Source organism: Heptranchias perlo, chromosome 14, assembly GCF_035084215.1.
Source record: "Heptranchias perlo isolate sHepPer1 chromosome 14, sHepPer1.hap1, whole genome shotgun sequence".
Classification (NCBI taxonomy): domain Eukaryota; kingdom Metazoa; phylum Chordata; class Chondrichthyes; order Hexanchiformes; family Hexanchidae; genus Heptranchias; species Heptranchias perlo.
Window position 1 is genome coordinate 31,852,539 of NC_090338.1, and position 15,938 is coordinate 31,868,476.

The 15,938-nt window shown below is 39.9% G+C and overlaps 1 protein-coding gene across 1 annotated transcript; it reads right to left on the reverse strand.

Annotated features, from left to right (window-relative positions):
- Positions 1-9,697: 9,697 nt before the first annotated feature.
- On the reverse strand, positions 9,698-14,240 carry cxcl14 (chemokine (C-X-C motif) ligand 14). The gene is made up of 4 exons (XM_067996219.1): positions 13,942-14,240; positions 13,406-13,511; positions 13,149-13,253; positions 9,698-10,616 (listed from the first exon to the last, which is right to left on the reverse strand). Exons 1-4 carry the CDS (start codon positions 14,006-14,008, stop codon positions 10,601-10,603), a joined length of 294 nt encoding a protein of 97 aa, XP_067852320.1. The 5' UTR covers positions 14,009-14,240; the 3' UTR covers positions 9,698-10,600.
- Positions 14,241-15,938: the final 1,698 nt, after the last annotated feature.

Consider the following 15,938-nt stretch of genomic DNA (forward strand, 5'->3'; position numbering starts at 1 on the left):
ATTAATGTACTCTGACACCCAAATCCTTTTCCTCCTCTCACCATTAAGAAAATATTCTGATTTCTATTTATCGGATCTAAAGTCGATGACCTTACACTTCCTTTTGTTGAACTCCATTTGACACAGTTTTGCCCACTCACTTAGTCTGTCTATGTCCCTTTGTAACTTCTGTCTTCCATCTACACAACTTACTGTGCCTCCTACCTTAGTGTCATCTGCAAACTTGGATATAGTGCTCTCTATTCCTTTGTCCAAATCATTGATATACATGGTGAAAAGCTGAGGGCCCAATACAAATCCATGGGGAACATCACTTGTCACATCCCACCAATTACAGTACATTCTCTTTATCCCTACTGTCTGTTTCCTACCTCTCAGCCAATTATTAACCCATGTCACAAGGTTATCTTCAATTCTGTGTGCTTTTATTTTTGCTAATAATCTCTTATAACCTTATCAAATGTCTTCGGGATGTCCATATAGACAGCTTCCATAGGCACTCCCCTGTCCATTATGTTAGTGACCTCCTCAAAATATTCAACTAAATCAGTCAGACATGACCTACCCTTCGCAAATCCATGCTGACGCTCTTTGATTAGCTCACACTTGTCCAAATGATCAGTCACTCTGTCCCTGATGATAGATTCCAGTACCTTCCCCATGACTGATGTTAAACTGACAGGTTTGTAGTTTCCTGGTTTATCATTCCCTCCTTTCTTAAATAATGGAGATTTGCAACAATAGGCACTGTTGACTTAAAAAACTTTTAAAATCTGCATCTTATATAACATTTTTAATGTAAAAAATCATACCAAGATGCTTCACAGAGTATAAGGAAAATGGACAGCCATGCCAAATAAGGAAATATTAGGAGGGATGACCAAAAGCTTGGTCAGAGAGAGTTTTAAGGAGGGTCTTAAAGGAGGAGAGAGAAGTGGAAAGGAGGAGGGATTTAGGGAGGGAATTTCAGAGAAAGGGACCTAGATGGCTGAAGGCATGGCTACCAAAATTGGGGCAAAGGGAGAGGTCAATGCATAAGAGGCTGGAGTCAGAAGAATGGAAAGTGTGGAGAGGGGATTGTTGGACTGAAGGAGCTTACAGAGGTAGGGAAGGGAAGGGCATGGAAGCATTTGAACAAAATGTTGAGAATTTTAAATTCATGTGCAACATATTTGTGATGACAGACACGGCTCCTTGCATGTAAATTCATGATATTCTGGGAACTGTGATGAATCTTTTATACTTCACCAGTCCAGTGTTTCAGGTCTATTTTAACAGCAGAGCAAGGGGCAAGATGACTGCTGGATAGTGAGAGATACCTGCTGCTCCTGTCTCGTAAATTGTGGTAGCATGTTTTGAGCTTTACAACTTCGCAATGAGTAAAGGACAAATAGTAGATGTCCAGAGGATGCCATGGAGCCTGATGATGACATAGCTCAGAGGCACGCACACCAATTTCTCCACTGGTACTGGGAGGATCATTCTGGCTATCAGTGATCAATGGGAGAATGGACTTAACAGAATCAGAGAGTCAACTGAATATCCTTTAGTCCTTCCAAGATGCTATCCTGAATACTTTGCAATCTAGTTGACATTAACTTTTCCAGAGGGTCCCCAAGACCTGCCATCCTTCACTCAATGCCTCTGCATTAAGTCAAAGTGTATTCACTGTTGTAATGTAGGGAAACACAGCAGCCTTTTTGCGCACAGCAAGGTCCCTCAAACAGCAATGAGATAATTACCAGATAATTTATTTTAGTGATGTTGGTTGAGGGACAAAGGCCAGGACATCAGGGAGAACTCCCCTGCTCTTCTTTGAAATAGTGCCATGGGATCTTTTACATCCACCTGAGAGGGTAGATGGAGCCTCGATTTAATGTCTCATCCAAAAGATTGCACTTCCAACAATGCAGCACTCCCTCAGAACTGCACTGAAGTGTCAGCATAGATTATGTACTCTGTCTCTGGAGTGAGACTTGAACCTACAACCTTCTGATTCAGAGACAAGAGTGCTACTACTGAGCCAAGGCTGAGACAAATCATAGTGAATATTTAATGATAGAAATGTTTGGATTATTAAAATTCTGTGTGTTTTTCCTTTATGATTAACAACACAGTGTTGAAATAAATGTTTAAAACCAGAGCATGAATCCTTAGGCTTTAATAATGTGCAATGAGAAGGGACAATTGTTGATTTAATTCTGATTTTAAACACTAGATGGCAGCACACTGCAACCTAATAATTTCTGCAATTTTTCTAGGCATTATTGATGAACATGTCAAAACAATCCCGTAGATCGATGTCACGGTCAAGCACGGATTAACACTGTGATGAGTGCAGCTGTGAATTTCTCAGTTAGATAGTGCATCATAGATCATACACCATTAAATTAGACAGGAATCTGTGGAACAGACTAGGTTTATTTCACATTTTCTTTCACCTTCGGGGGAATTGTTGATTTGGCCGTTGACTGTGATATTCAAACAGATGAAAGTAGCTCAGTTAGAGACACTTTGCATCACTAATCTGGGTACTGCATGGGGCACTTCATATCTGTGAACATGTTTTTTGACAACATTCCCAAGTCAATAAAGTCAGTAAAATGAAGAATATTGTCAATTTTATTTTTACTTTAAAAAAAATTTTCTAAACAAAAGTGACCTCTATAATTAAATACAGTAATGAGTACAAGAGTACATGCTTTATTGTTATTAATGAAATGGAACATGCACAATAAGAGAATCAATAGTTACTGCCACCATGCTGACTATTATTTACTTATTTCCTTTCAATACATCCAATTGACTATAAGTAGCAACATTACCAAGGGCTAGGTATTTATTTAGAATTTAATTGCTTTAAATTGTGCACGGAGGGTGTGTATATTGAAATGTAATTTGTGCAAAAGCTTTACATATAAATTTGTCAAAATCTCATGCTTTATAACAAAGGAAGTAATTTGAAACAGGATTGTTTGTCAGAACTGGTGGCAGAATGCAGAGGGCTAACCTTAACTGTCATCAGCAGTCAGTCACCCACAAATTTTGTTGGTTTTCTGCCAGGGCTATTAGCTGGATGGTGATGAAGTGCTACATTGTGATAGAGATAGGGAGAAAATATGCCTGCTATTAACTAATATGGATCCGGGGGCAATGATAGTAACTGTGGGGAAACCTGCAGAAGTATGCATTGCTGCATTGTGCCAAGGGTCAAGTGTAGAGGAAACATAAGGGAAAAATCAGGATAAGATCATTGAAACAATAAATAAAGGAAAGTATCATCTGTAGCCAAAAAAGGACCATGACAGGAGCCAAATAGATACCAGCTTTGGTTCCAGAATTAGCAACCAGACATTCTGGAGCCCATCACACTTACTGCTTGGCTCCTACAAGCATCTGACTTTCCTTTCAGCAGCGAACCCTTTCAAAGCAGTGAATGGAACAGAGCATTTTATTGATGTCTCAACATTGCATACATTTGGTTTTGCACATGGTCGGCTGCATTACTTCTGTCTCATATTGTTTAACATGTAAGGTAAAGAGAAATTATGAGAATGCGTACATTGAGCAACTCTGACTCCAAACAGCAGACGCCGCAACCTCGAAACCAAGATAGAGTCCATACTCTCAACCTGTAATGACTACCATCCAAACAGAAGAGTTTGGCTTCATGAATCAGATTCCACAAATAGAGCAACATTTCTTAAACTTAGTTGCTTGAGCTAATGAAAGCTTCAGTTGAAGCTGGATTTGTCTCACAAGGTCTTGTTTTACTCACATCAGGGAAGGCTGGCAACATGGCTGTTGAGACCAATGTAGTGGGCGCTCCTCTGAAGGGATCCTGCAACTATAAAATGAATCTAACGGCATCCAGGTGCACAGACGCTGAAAATCCCTGGATCTAGGAGAATCTGATACTCTCTAATTGCAGCAATCAATATCAGCAAGAAATTTACAAGGGGTTGGGGCAAACAGTAAAATACCTCACTGTGAGAGTGTACTATGCTTTGAGAACAGCGTGCAGTTACAGAGCTCAGGTGAACAAAGGGATGTAAGGATTGTTTTCTTAAAAGGACAACAGCTGAATAAATAAATTGATGCTAATAGGGGAGAGGTGCTAATCTATAAGAGATCACCATTATATAAAAGCTACTAAAGGAGTCCACTGAGATCAGCCACTGTTGAAAATGATACATAGAAGAAGCAAGAATCAAAAGGGGAAACCAGGAAGCAACAAAACCAGAAAGAGAAATATCAGAGATGATAAAGTAAAACTAAAAAAAATGGGAAAAATAAGACTGTAAGGGCTGTATCTGACAGAAGGAAAATTAAGATAAAGGTTATGAAGTGTCTTTGTTGTAGAATGTTCACAAATGAGAAAGGTGAATTTAAAAAGATAATGAGATGTGATAACTGTCTGTTGATAAGTAAGCTTAAAGAAAGGGTTTAGAGAGCAAGGTACAGGAATGTACAAAGGCAGATAGTAGTGAGGGCACTTTTAAGAGTGAGTGGATAGTTCTAGATTTGGTAAGTGAGTAACCATGGGTCAGTGAGATGGCTAGGTAAACAGTAAACCATGAGAGAGTACCTTCACAGAGTAGGGTTGGAAGCCAATATAACCAGGGACAGGGTTGTAAACATATGGTGACTAATGCAGAGGAAAACCAAGATAATGGAGATATTGGATGGATTAAGGGTGGGAAAAAAAGCAAGAATGGCAAAAAAAGCCTGCAAAGATACTCATGAGATCCTACTAATGAATAGATAGCAGGCACTGCCCAATGTCACAGAAGGTAACAAGGCCCCGGAGGAAGAGTCAGTTAGAATAATGGAGGTGACAGCTTGGACAAAGATGCATTCTGTAGGTCACAGAGAGACTGTGGTTTTAGGGGATTCTGTGTTCAGCAAAATAGCGTGCCAGAAATGGAAGGCCAACAGGATGAGCTGCCTACCTGGATTTAAAGCAGTACTCATCAAGAAAGGGTCAGAGGGGATATTGATGGGATCAGGACCAAGCCCTATGCGATTGTTCATGTAGGGAGAAATAATACGGGGGCCTTAAAAGGCACATACACATAGATTGCTTTAATGCTCAAAGATAAGGGATACAAAGGAAAGTTCCCTGGTATACCTCCTGGATTTGAGAAAGGAGGGGTGTTTGATAATAAATTTAAGGATGTAAATAAAAGACTGACAACCTGGTGTCAAAATAACAATGCTACCTTCATAAATAACTGAGAACATTACGATAACAAAAATAACTGGTACAGTGGAGTCAGGCTACTTAATCAAATAGAAACACTGAGGCAGCAATTGGAAATCATTTAAACTAGATAGTTGGGGGGAGGGGTGGTTCTGGGAGGTGACCAGATCCCAGATAAAATGGATTGTAAGGTAGAAGGTTCTCAACATGTACAAGAGCACAGGGAAAAGCTGACACTGAGAAACATGAAAGAAGGCAAATCTAGGGTTAGGGTTAGTGACAGAACTGGAGGCAGTTGTGACTGTAGATGGGAATATCAGAAACATGGCCAAATACTCAGCATTTACAATGTTCAGAAAGGACAGAAAAAGAGGTGGTGTAGCCATATATGTCAGGATAACTGGGAGGATAATGAAGTTGATCTAGTGTGAGGGGGTCAACCACAGAAATAACTATTCTGATTAGAAATCTCTATTGTGAATAAATCAAAGCTAACAGTAGGGTATGCTACAGATCACCAACTCAACACAAGAAAGAGGGCAGTTTGCTATATGAACAGATAAGAAGGATGAGTGAGAACAGGAAAGTTATTGTAATAGGAGACTTTAATCAACCCAATATAGATTGGGAAAACCCAAGTGGTTCTAGAGTCAGAGTTGGTATATGTAATGCATGACTGCTTCATGACTCTGTGCATAAGGGAAACCATAAGAGTCAGTATTCATCTTGAACTTTCTGTAATTTGTACATGACCCAGAAAGAATAGCACCCCTGGAGGACAGTGTCCACAGAATGATCAAGTTTAACATAAACTGGGACCCCATTATACTAAAGACCAGGAGCCAGGTGTATAACTTTATAAAGGCTAAATTCAACAAAATGAGGGAAGAATTAAGACAAATGGATTGGAAGAGGATGTTTGTCAAAACATAGTTTGTTACTGCACGAAGGCTGCTCCTTTACATTACTTTAGTATTGCTTACTCTGTTCTGCATAAACATCCACTCTATTATAAACTAGTATATGGAACATAAATGAGTTTGGGTTTGCCTCAAGTTGTTACCCTACAGCTAGTCAATCTGATATTTCAGTGGAAGACAAATGGAAAACCTTTAAAAGAATAATGCTGGATTATGAAGGACAAATACATATCTAAAATGAGCAAGCTCAGGCTAGACAGTGTGACCCTAAATGGATTAACAAAAAAATTAAAAGCAAAATAAAGAGGAAAAATAGTTAGAATTTGAGCTGTTGACAAGATTGGAAGTGAACTTAATCAGACCTTAGTCTAGTCATGAATTTGATGTCTTGAATTGGATTTGTGATAATGAAACATCAGATAATCTGATAGTGACTGAATGGTGTCAAACATCCCTGTTGCATTAGACATTTGAGAAAGATGTCATAATGGTGTTTTCATAAAACTGCAAAAGCATAGCATGATATTCCCAATGTTATCCTGAATTTGTGAGATGATTACAAACAAGGTCGCTATGAGGTGGTCATGAAGAAGCATAATGATTTACTAGCTGTAGGTTAACAATTTGAGGCAAACCCAAACTCATTTATGCTCCATATACTAGTTTATAATAGAGTGGATGTTTATGCAGGGCAGAGTAAGCAATACTAAAGTAATGTAAAGGAGCAGCCTTTGTGCAGTAACAAACTATGTTACAGCAAGAAGACTGCCTATGTGCTATCTGGTACTATTAGACAGTAATGGAATAAGACTCCACTGGACTAAGATCATGTGGAAGCCAAAATTGAGATAGTGGGATGAAGTATGTGAAGATCTGAATGGAGGAGATGTAGGGGTGTTAGTTGATTCATCAATCACCATGGCTAAATTTGGTCTTCTTCATCTGAACATATTTTGTGAAACATGGCAAGGTACAGGCAATAGGACTGGTCGAGAGAAAGCACAATCGAGAGGGCCAATGGGTTCTTTGACCAGCTTGGTTTTGAGTTCTTCTAATGAACTTGTCAAATTTGTTTCCTTTGCTGGCTTGTCAAAATCCTAGCATGATTTAAAATGTTTCAGCCTTAGATCATTAAATCTACTTTGAATTGGAAAGCATGGTTACACTTCAGAAATCAAGTGCCAGATTTCAAAGTCTTAGCAAATATCATAGTACAAAGATTCAGAGGTTTTTTTTGCTTCAGAAAGACACATTAAAATAGATAGTTTACATTATAAGAATAACATCTTATGTGATTTTTACTTTGGTGTGATGTAAAATATGAAGATAAAAATTAAATGGTCCAGAATGAGCTACAGTGGGTAAACAGAAAAAGATACCGCTTCAGAAAAAAATGCCTTTTAGAGATACATAATTTCTTGAGAAAAGACAGAATTCCACTTCCAAAAGCATCTTTTATTTACCCAGAACGTTTTATTTTACTTGGAAGACGAAATTGTTGATACTATGTCTTAGCGATAGACCTAGTATAACCTAGTGAGGTAAAAATGTTAAGACATTTTTTTACCCTACTGCCATGGCAGTGTCATTTAGTCATTTTTGTACAATAAATCTTTCAGGGTGTTAAATGTATTCAGTAAGGAAAATAAAAGTATTCTGATATTTATGCAGTCAGAGTTGATTCACTTTAAAATGTATAACAATTCTCTTCTTTAAACATTCCTTTTCTGACATTTTCCATACACGAGTGACAAATCAGTGAGAGTCCGATCATGGAGCTCAATGAGAAACCTGATAACTGAGTGGGTGTTTAACCTACAGGATCCTTAAGCTCTGCTTATACAGGGAACAGTCCAGAATTGGTATTAAATCATCAAAGTAAATCCAATGTACTGGTTTAATTGTGTTTTCTTTCAGCATCCATACTGCGTAACTGATGAGCCGACATTTTAAAAAATAGAAATTAATAGCGTGACTGAAATTTGTACAAAGCACAGAGTCAGCGATACAAGTCAGAGTGCAGAGTTTGCTGCTTTTGTTACTATTGAGATACATGCAGTGTCTAGTAAGTATGTCTATGGTACGTACGTATCTATCCTAAAGCTAGAAAAAGTAAAAGCAGTACGCATTACTCGGCTTTACTGTATTTGAATGACTTATCCATACAGTTAGAATCATAAAATCATACAGCATAGAAGGAGGCCATTCAGTCCATGGTTCTTTGAAAGAGCTATCGATTTCGTCCCCTGCCCTTTCCCCATGGCCCTGCAAATGTTTCCTTTTCAAGTATATACATAACTCCCTTTTGAAAGTTACTATTGAACCTGCTTTCAGTCAGTGTATTCCAGATCACAACCCCCTACCTTAAAAAAAAATCTTATCTCCCCTCTGGTTCTTTTGCCAATTATCTTAAATCTGTGCCCTCTGGTTAATGACCCTCCTGCTAGTTTCTCCTTATTTACTCTATCAAAACTTCTCAGTTAATCGTTCAAAATTTAGGATTTGGTACGTATAACTTTTAGATGCCTAATATTCATTTGTCCAAAATCCAATACCTATGATTATTGTTTGAATAAATGTAATAACGTATAGTCAAATAAATAGAATTAAATCTCTATATGTATTTAAGGAGCTGAGTGACTTGAAGTTCTAAAAGCAGATTTAATGAACTGAGACTTTCGAGAACAACCGACACGTGGGCACATTCTCCTTTCTTTTCAAAAATAAAAAATCCATTAGTCGATTTAATATCTGCCATTCAAAATAGCGGGTGCGCGTATAATTTTGCTGCAGCCAATTTTGCGCAACGCAAATTCGTTGGGGGGACAGGAAAGCGCCGATCCACTATACTGCTGCAGTAATGCTCCTTTCACACTTCTCAAACAGCCAAGGTGCCGAATGACTGACATGGATTGTCAGCACTTTGCTAACCCAGCTGTGGAACACCAATGCTCTAGGTTGGGAAAGCCTGTTTCACTGACCGGGACATGGAAGTCAGATAAACTGGGTTTTTTTGAACAATGTGACGACGTAAGGGGACGCCCCACAAATAAACTCAACTTGCTGCCTCAATTTTTCATCTTCACTTGTTGATCACGGCCTTTACTGATGGTTCCACGTTGTATTTACTGTATTTGAGGGCTTTCGGATACACTTAGATCTTTCACCCCCTTCTTTCAGTACCTTAGAACGAAAGATATGTGGATTCAGACACACACACGAACACACACATCGAAGTACATGTGCAGGTAACTGCGTGCACATGTGCCTCGGGGAGGCAAAGGAATTGAATATTTCAACTACAGTCATTTCAACTCACTCAGTAAATCGCACGGACTGGACAAGGGTGACAGCTTGGGTCAGAATTTGCTGTCAAAAAACGGTGAGGCTAATGGAGCTCGCCTTTATTTATGCTTAAATGGTACAGCAACTTCAGGTGAGAGGCAGATGCGCGGTTAAATAAGAATATCCAAAAGATGCTGTTTCCCGAAAATAGCATTTCGCTGTCTGCCTTTATCCTGAAGAAAAATCCCAGTGAAAAAGAAATGGATTGTTTCTTGAAACGAGCCATTGATTTAAATTTAATATGAACGCGTTTATTTCACTCCTGCACTCTTAATAGTGCACAGTAAATACAAAATAATTAGAAATACAATCGAATCATTTGAGATTTCCTCCGAATGAGGTGCACAACTCTTCTGCAGTTTCTTAAATTTTATTTGAAAACACTTCAATAGCAAACGATAGTTCAGCATTACATTAGAGACATGATTACAATTTCTCAAATGCTGCTATATTTACAGACATTACACTGGAGATTGCGATTATGTATACAATTTAGCAGGAATAGAGATAGATACAAAACGCAGATGCAACCACGGCTATGACTGCACGGCTTCCTATGGGTCCAATCCAACATTTTTAGCGTTCCCTCCAACGTAAAGCATCGATTGCCCTCCCACAAAAAGAGGAAATCAGAATATAATGTTTTTCTTAAATCGTTTTTGTTTGCCTAATTCACGTTTGTATAAACCTACCCCTTTAAGATGCTCTCTCAGTATTCAAGTGAAAACACGGAGTTGCTCCTACACAAAAAAAGACAAAACGTGGTTTCAAATCACGAGTGTACCTTTTATATATCTCAATATGTAAGATAATGAAATACAAAAATATCAAATAACACCATATTTAATGAAGAAGAGCCTTTTCTCTAGTCATTTATTTGATCGAGTATTCAGTCACACAGTCATGAAGGAGTTTGTAGAATGGAGCACGAAGCTGCTTGGCAGACTTTTCAATTCAGCCTACAGTTGTGGGTCCGCTACAGTAAGTGACCATTGGTAAAGCAGCGCCTTACCGAGGAAAAAAAAGAGTTCATTGTGGTGGAAACGAAGATCCTTTAATCAGACTTTCGCAGTTTAATCTGTCGCTACAGTAAGTGCAGGCTTTGTGTACATATTTAGGAAAGGAGAAAGATCTACGACAGATAAACCCTGCAAAAGAAGAGAATAATTATTTAAATAGAAACTCGCAAAGAATTGTTAATTTCAGTTAATGCTTTATCCATTTATAAGGGTTTATTCTACTGGAGATTAACATGCACCAGTATATGAGGCAAATCCGCCGGGATTTGAGTTTCTGTTAATCAGGATTTACAAGACTGTTTTAATTTCCCACTGATCACATCGAATCTAAACTCAAATGTTATGCACAAACACACACACTTAGCCTGCAATTATACTGCTGGGTAGTTTTAGGTCTGAATGGCTGCAAATATGGATCCTGGTCTGACACCCAGTGGACCAAAGCCAAGCGCTGAGAGACCCTTTTTCACTCCAGTCCATTGGGAAGCTTCATACCAACAGTGTCCAGGCATGGGATGTTTTTAATGTTAACAGATGTTCCTGCCTGCTGTATTCCAACAAGAAAATGTAGTGGCCTGTGCTGTGCGGTAGCGCTCTCCCTATTGGTCCAGCGTAAATGCAAAAAGTTCTTTTGTGGCTGACCTTATCGTGACCTGGATGGATGCCCAGAGACTTCGCCTACCCTCTACACATCATCCTTCATGGATACTGGTCTGAGGCTGCTAGCTGTAGTATACTAGATCACTGCTAAGGCATTTCCGTGTTTGGCTGTGCATCAGTTGAATAGATTGGAATAATACAGTTTCACTGCTGGGGTAAATTTAGGTCACTTTCAATTCTGTTGCTGACTCCCCAGACATGTGCATATAGCTGACGTCGGCGTGATGATACATACAAGGCCAGCAAACTTACCTAAATATTATTTAGTGCAGTGAATAAAAGGATCAGCCTGCAGCAAAAGCACTGGTCCCAAAAGGAAAACACTTGAGCGCTTTGCTTTAAGGGATGTTGGTGCCTGAGTGTGACTGTCTGCACAGCCCAAGGGATCTGAAACCACGTAGTGAAAGGGAATTCATTCCCCTCTGGCAATAATGGAGTCAGGTTGCCAATCAGATTTCGTAGTTATACTTACACTTTAAGCAAAAGTATTAAACAAGCTTGTAGAAATCAGTTTCCATTTCACACAGCTAATTACTGTTTCGGAATCATTTCAATGGAGTTTATAATGAATCGAATCCTTATTTTGTCCTTGGTATTAAACAACTGCAGAGCTTCAGATAAACTTTATGCTGAACCCACGGATATAAATGAAACGCTTTGCGTGCGTTATGAATTCATATAACCATTGGAAATATTGTAGAGGGGGGGGATTTCTGTGGGGGTTTTCCTGTTCCGCCGTAACTTCCGCTGAAACCCCAGAAAAAAACGAAAGTTACGGTGGACGAGGGGAAGAAATTCACCTCCAGGAATCTAATCTCAAAATATGCTGCAAAGGTGGAGCCCTCCTCCTGACATCCAGAATATAGGCAGCACAAAATCAATGAAAAACAGAACCCACCCGCTCATCCCGCCACCTGAAGCAGAGACCTGTGAAATTAGCCAAAATATCAGATCCCCACTCTTTTGATTTGTCTGTTCGGCATTTCAGCTGTCTTACATAGAATTACATAGAATGTACAGCACAGAAACAGCCCATTTGGCCCAACAGGTCCATGCCATTATTTATGCTCCACACCAGCCTCCTCCTTACTTCATCTAACCCTATCAGCATATCCTTCTCTTCCTTTCTCCTTCATTTGTTTATCTAGCTTCCCCTTAAATGCATCTATGCTGGTCACCTCAACTACTCCTTGTGGTAACTCGTTCCACATTCTAACCACGCTCTGATTAAAGAAGTTTCTCCTGAATTCCCTATTGGATTTATTGGTGAGTATCTTATATTTATGGCCCTTAGTTCTGGTCTCCCCCGCATGTGGCAACATCTTCACTAGGTCTACTCTATCAAACCCTTTCATAATCTTATAGATCTCTATTGGGCCACCCCCCAGTCTTCTCTTTTCTAGAGAAAAGAGCCCCAGCCTAAATGAATCTTGGAGGATTGCACTGTAGGAAAGAGCTTCATTGGATTCCTCGCCCCTGGTTTTAAACTTTTATTTTTAAATTTCGTTTTATCAGTTTACTTTGCAGATCAATTGCCAGGAGCAAGCGTCCGTCCCAAGGCCCATTTTGCTTTTCCCCGGTCACGAAAGTACTTAAACCCTTTGACTTGAAGCCATCTCTTCGAGCTGCATTCAGACACTTCCTCCGCCACGGGGAAGTGCGAGGGGGTTTGAACACAGACTGCCAAAACTATCACTTCAGAAACAGTAGAAATCAGACATTTGACAAGAATATAACAAGGATTTTTAGGAACAGAATATATTAGATTTAACAAGCTCATCCTTCATTTTGTAATTGTGTTAAACACTGGACAATCACATTTCTAATACCTGATCGATATTAGACAGGGAACGTAACGCACGGCGATCAAATGGCGAGCACAAAAACTCTTCGAGAGTTTCAATTATTCACCTTTACGGAAACTTCCATTTCAAACGTTAGCAATAAAAACTTGCAGAAAGTTTTCTAACACTTGACCGATAAACACCAATGTCCACTTACCGATGAGCTTCTCTATACCGTTTGATTAGATTCTTGGTACTCTGCAGTTTGGGGTGTAAGCAGTATGGCTGACCCTTGAATCGAGCCGCCTTCTCCATCGTAACACTGGAAAGCAAAGATAACAAGAAAAAAAGATTGAGCTTCAAAAAAGTTACACGGTACAGTTTAGGGCAGAAGGAATTTAGCGCTCCTTTTACCGACTGTACTCTAAAAAGCTAAGATCAGTGCGAGTGGCACCAGGATTTTGAGACACTCACAAGACCATTTGTTCTTTACAATAAGGGTGTCGCGGTTTAACTTCCACTTTTTGGACGTCCTTGTAGCGGATCTTTGGTCCCTTCCGCGTGCACTTGCATCTGTAAGCTGCGAAAAAAGCAAATTGCTCATTTAAAGCACATCATAAAGTCTCTTCAACACATTACGCAGTGAATCAATGCAGTATTCCGTGGTACAGTCATAATTATATGTTATTTAAACCCCCATCTACAAGGGTTGATATTTGTATTTAAAACTCAAACATTTGAGAATACTAATCAAAATATAGCTGGAAATGAGTCCCAGCATTTGAAATGAGTTTTTTTTTTAGCTCAGCAGGGAATTCTTGATACGAATGGGTTTAAAGTCGGACTGCAACTTTCATTTAACTGCGATCAAAATATTACCCTCGTCGCATTTTTTTTAGGGAAAAAATAATTGCTGGAGAAGTAGCAACATGAAAGTGTAGGCTGGGCTAAGGTCGGTAAACTGGAAGCGTCAACTAAAAACTGGCCATGAAATGAACACGGGTTGTTACCTTCGACATCAATAGAGCAAATAGCGATGAGCAGGAGCAGGACGGTGGCGACAACAAACCACTTCATAGTTGGGCTTGAAGTGATCTGCGAGTCAGTGGATGGAAGTGAACAGTCCCGATGTCAACAACTCCGATCTCTCCGGGTCCGAGCAGCGCTGCAACTCCTGTCCTCTTCAGACCTTGTTTGGCTCTGAGCGCATCCGCTCGAACCGCTCTGGTTTATAATAAAGCCTAATTAATATGCATAACAATTCAACGAATCATAGATATTACCTAATCGTAACGACAGAATAGAGGGAATGGGAACAAACAGACGGAATGACAGAAGCGGCGGGGCGGTGATGCGGGAGTGGGAGGAGTGTTTACAAACGGGCAGCGATCAGGTGGAGGAGGAAACACAAGCCCTTCTTCAGCAGGTACAGCAGTTGCTGCTGGCCGCAAAAAGCCGCAAGGTCCTAAAGCCTTCGATTACCAATGGCCCATCAGCAATTTGGAGCCCAACATCAAACAGACTTTTGGGCGCGTTTTAGAAATTGGACATTGTTGTACGCTGCCTGAAAGGGTGGTAGAAGCATATTCAAAAGGGAATTGGATATATACTTGAAAAGGAAAAAATTGCAGGGCTATGGGGAAAGAGCAGGGGAGTGGGATTAATTGAATAGCTCTTTCAATGAGCCAAATGATTTTATGCTGTATGTCCTGTATGATTCTATTTAATGCACAGAGGTAGTGAGCAGTGGGGGGCGAATTTAACTTGTTGCACCTGGCATTAACATTAATGGCCTCAAAATGGGGTCGGTAGCCTAACTGCCTCATTAACCCTGACAATGCGATGGGCACCATTTTGAAAGGGGTCTGCTGCTGGTTGCTCAAAGTCCCTACCTGTTTCAGGTGGTAGGCAATATGCAAATCGGGGTCCCCAATTGCCATTTTAGTTTGGAACTGATCAGAGCACGCTCCGATCAGTTCCATGGGCGATACAGCCGAAGATACCCAGCAAAGGTAAGCTTGAAACAAATTTTGTTGGACCAGGAGGAGCAGGAGTGCTCCACCATTACTTCATCAGAAGTGAGGCAGACACCCCATTTTGGGAGTAGCTGCGAGGAATTTCCCAGCAGTAGCGAACTCAGCTTTAATGCATAAATGTGCTTTGAAGATAAATAAGAATGTGAAACAATAGTGGGAGAATTTGCTACTTGCAGGTAAGAAAGAAGATCGTCACCAGTAAATCCAGACAAGTATGGAGTTTTTGGAGAGTGTAATGATAGATTATATATCTATCTAATCTATATTAAAATGATAGGTGGGTCACAATATCCCATTTCAAAATGCATTAAACTCTTCAATGAACCTGGTCCTGCGGATAGTCTATATTTACCTCAATACCAATTACACCTTTAGGTGGCGCTCTAATAAGTGTTGTGAATGTTAAGCTTTGCTAATGTTTGTAACACCATACCATCTTATGTTAGGAACAAACCTGGAGGGTGAACTTCCTCATGACTTCTCCCACTCCTCTCCTGTAACTTCGGCTGAAATCCCATTTACACACATCAACAAAATTTCTGCCGAAGGTGCACCAGTTACAGCAGCGGAGTGGGAGAAGCCCTGAGGAATTTCACCCCCTTGCAGAAATCAGTGCCTGTGCCAAAAGGAAGAAATCTTGCCTGTACAACTTTTTAAAAATTCGTTAATGTGATGTGGGCATCGCTGGCGAGGCCGGCATTTATTGCCCATCCCTAATTGCCCTTGAGTCGCCTTCTTGAATCGCTGCAGTCCGTGTGGTGAAGGTTCTCCCACAGTGCTGTTAGGAAGGAACTTGGCATCTCCTTAAAAAAAATCAGAATCTCTTCACTGTTGTGAAACTGAGGTCTATTTATTTTATAAAGTATATGGGCCTAGTAACAGTAATAAAATTGAAACCTTTTCAATAGGTGAAAAATCAGACTTTCTTTTGGAAAACCGGAACACACCTACTCCACTGGAGTACTTTTCTA

Bases quoted from the DNA above. Each gene is read 5' to 3' on its own strand.
- cxcl14 (XM_067996219.1), bottom strand. From the start codon at position 14,008: ATGAAGTGGTTTGTTGTCGCCACCGTCCTGCTCCTGCTCATCGCTATT. The intron at 13,512-13,941 runs GTAACAACCCGT...CTTTTTTCGCAG, and splicing joins TTGCTCTATTGATGTCGAAG to CTTACAGATGCAAGTGCACG. The intron at 13,254-13,405 runs GTGAGTGTCTCA...TTTGCTTTCCAG, and splicing joins TGTAAAGAACAAATGGTCTT to TGTTACGATGGAGAAGGCGG.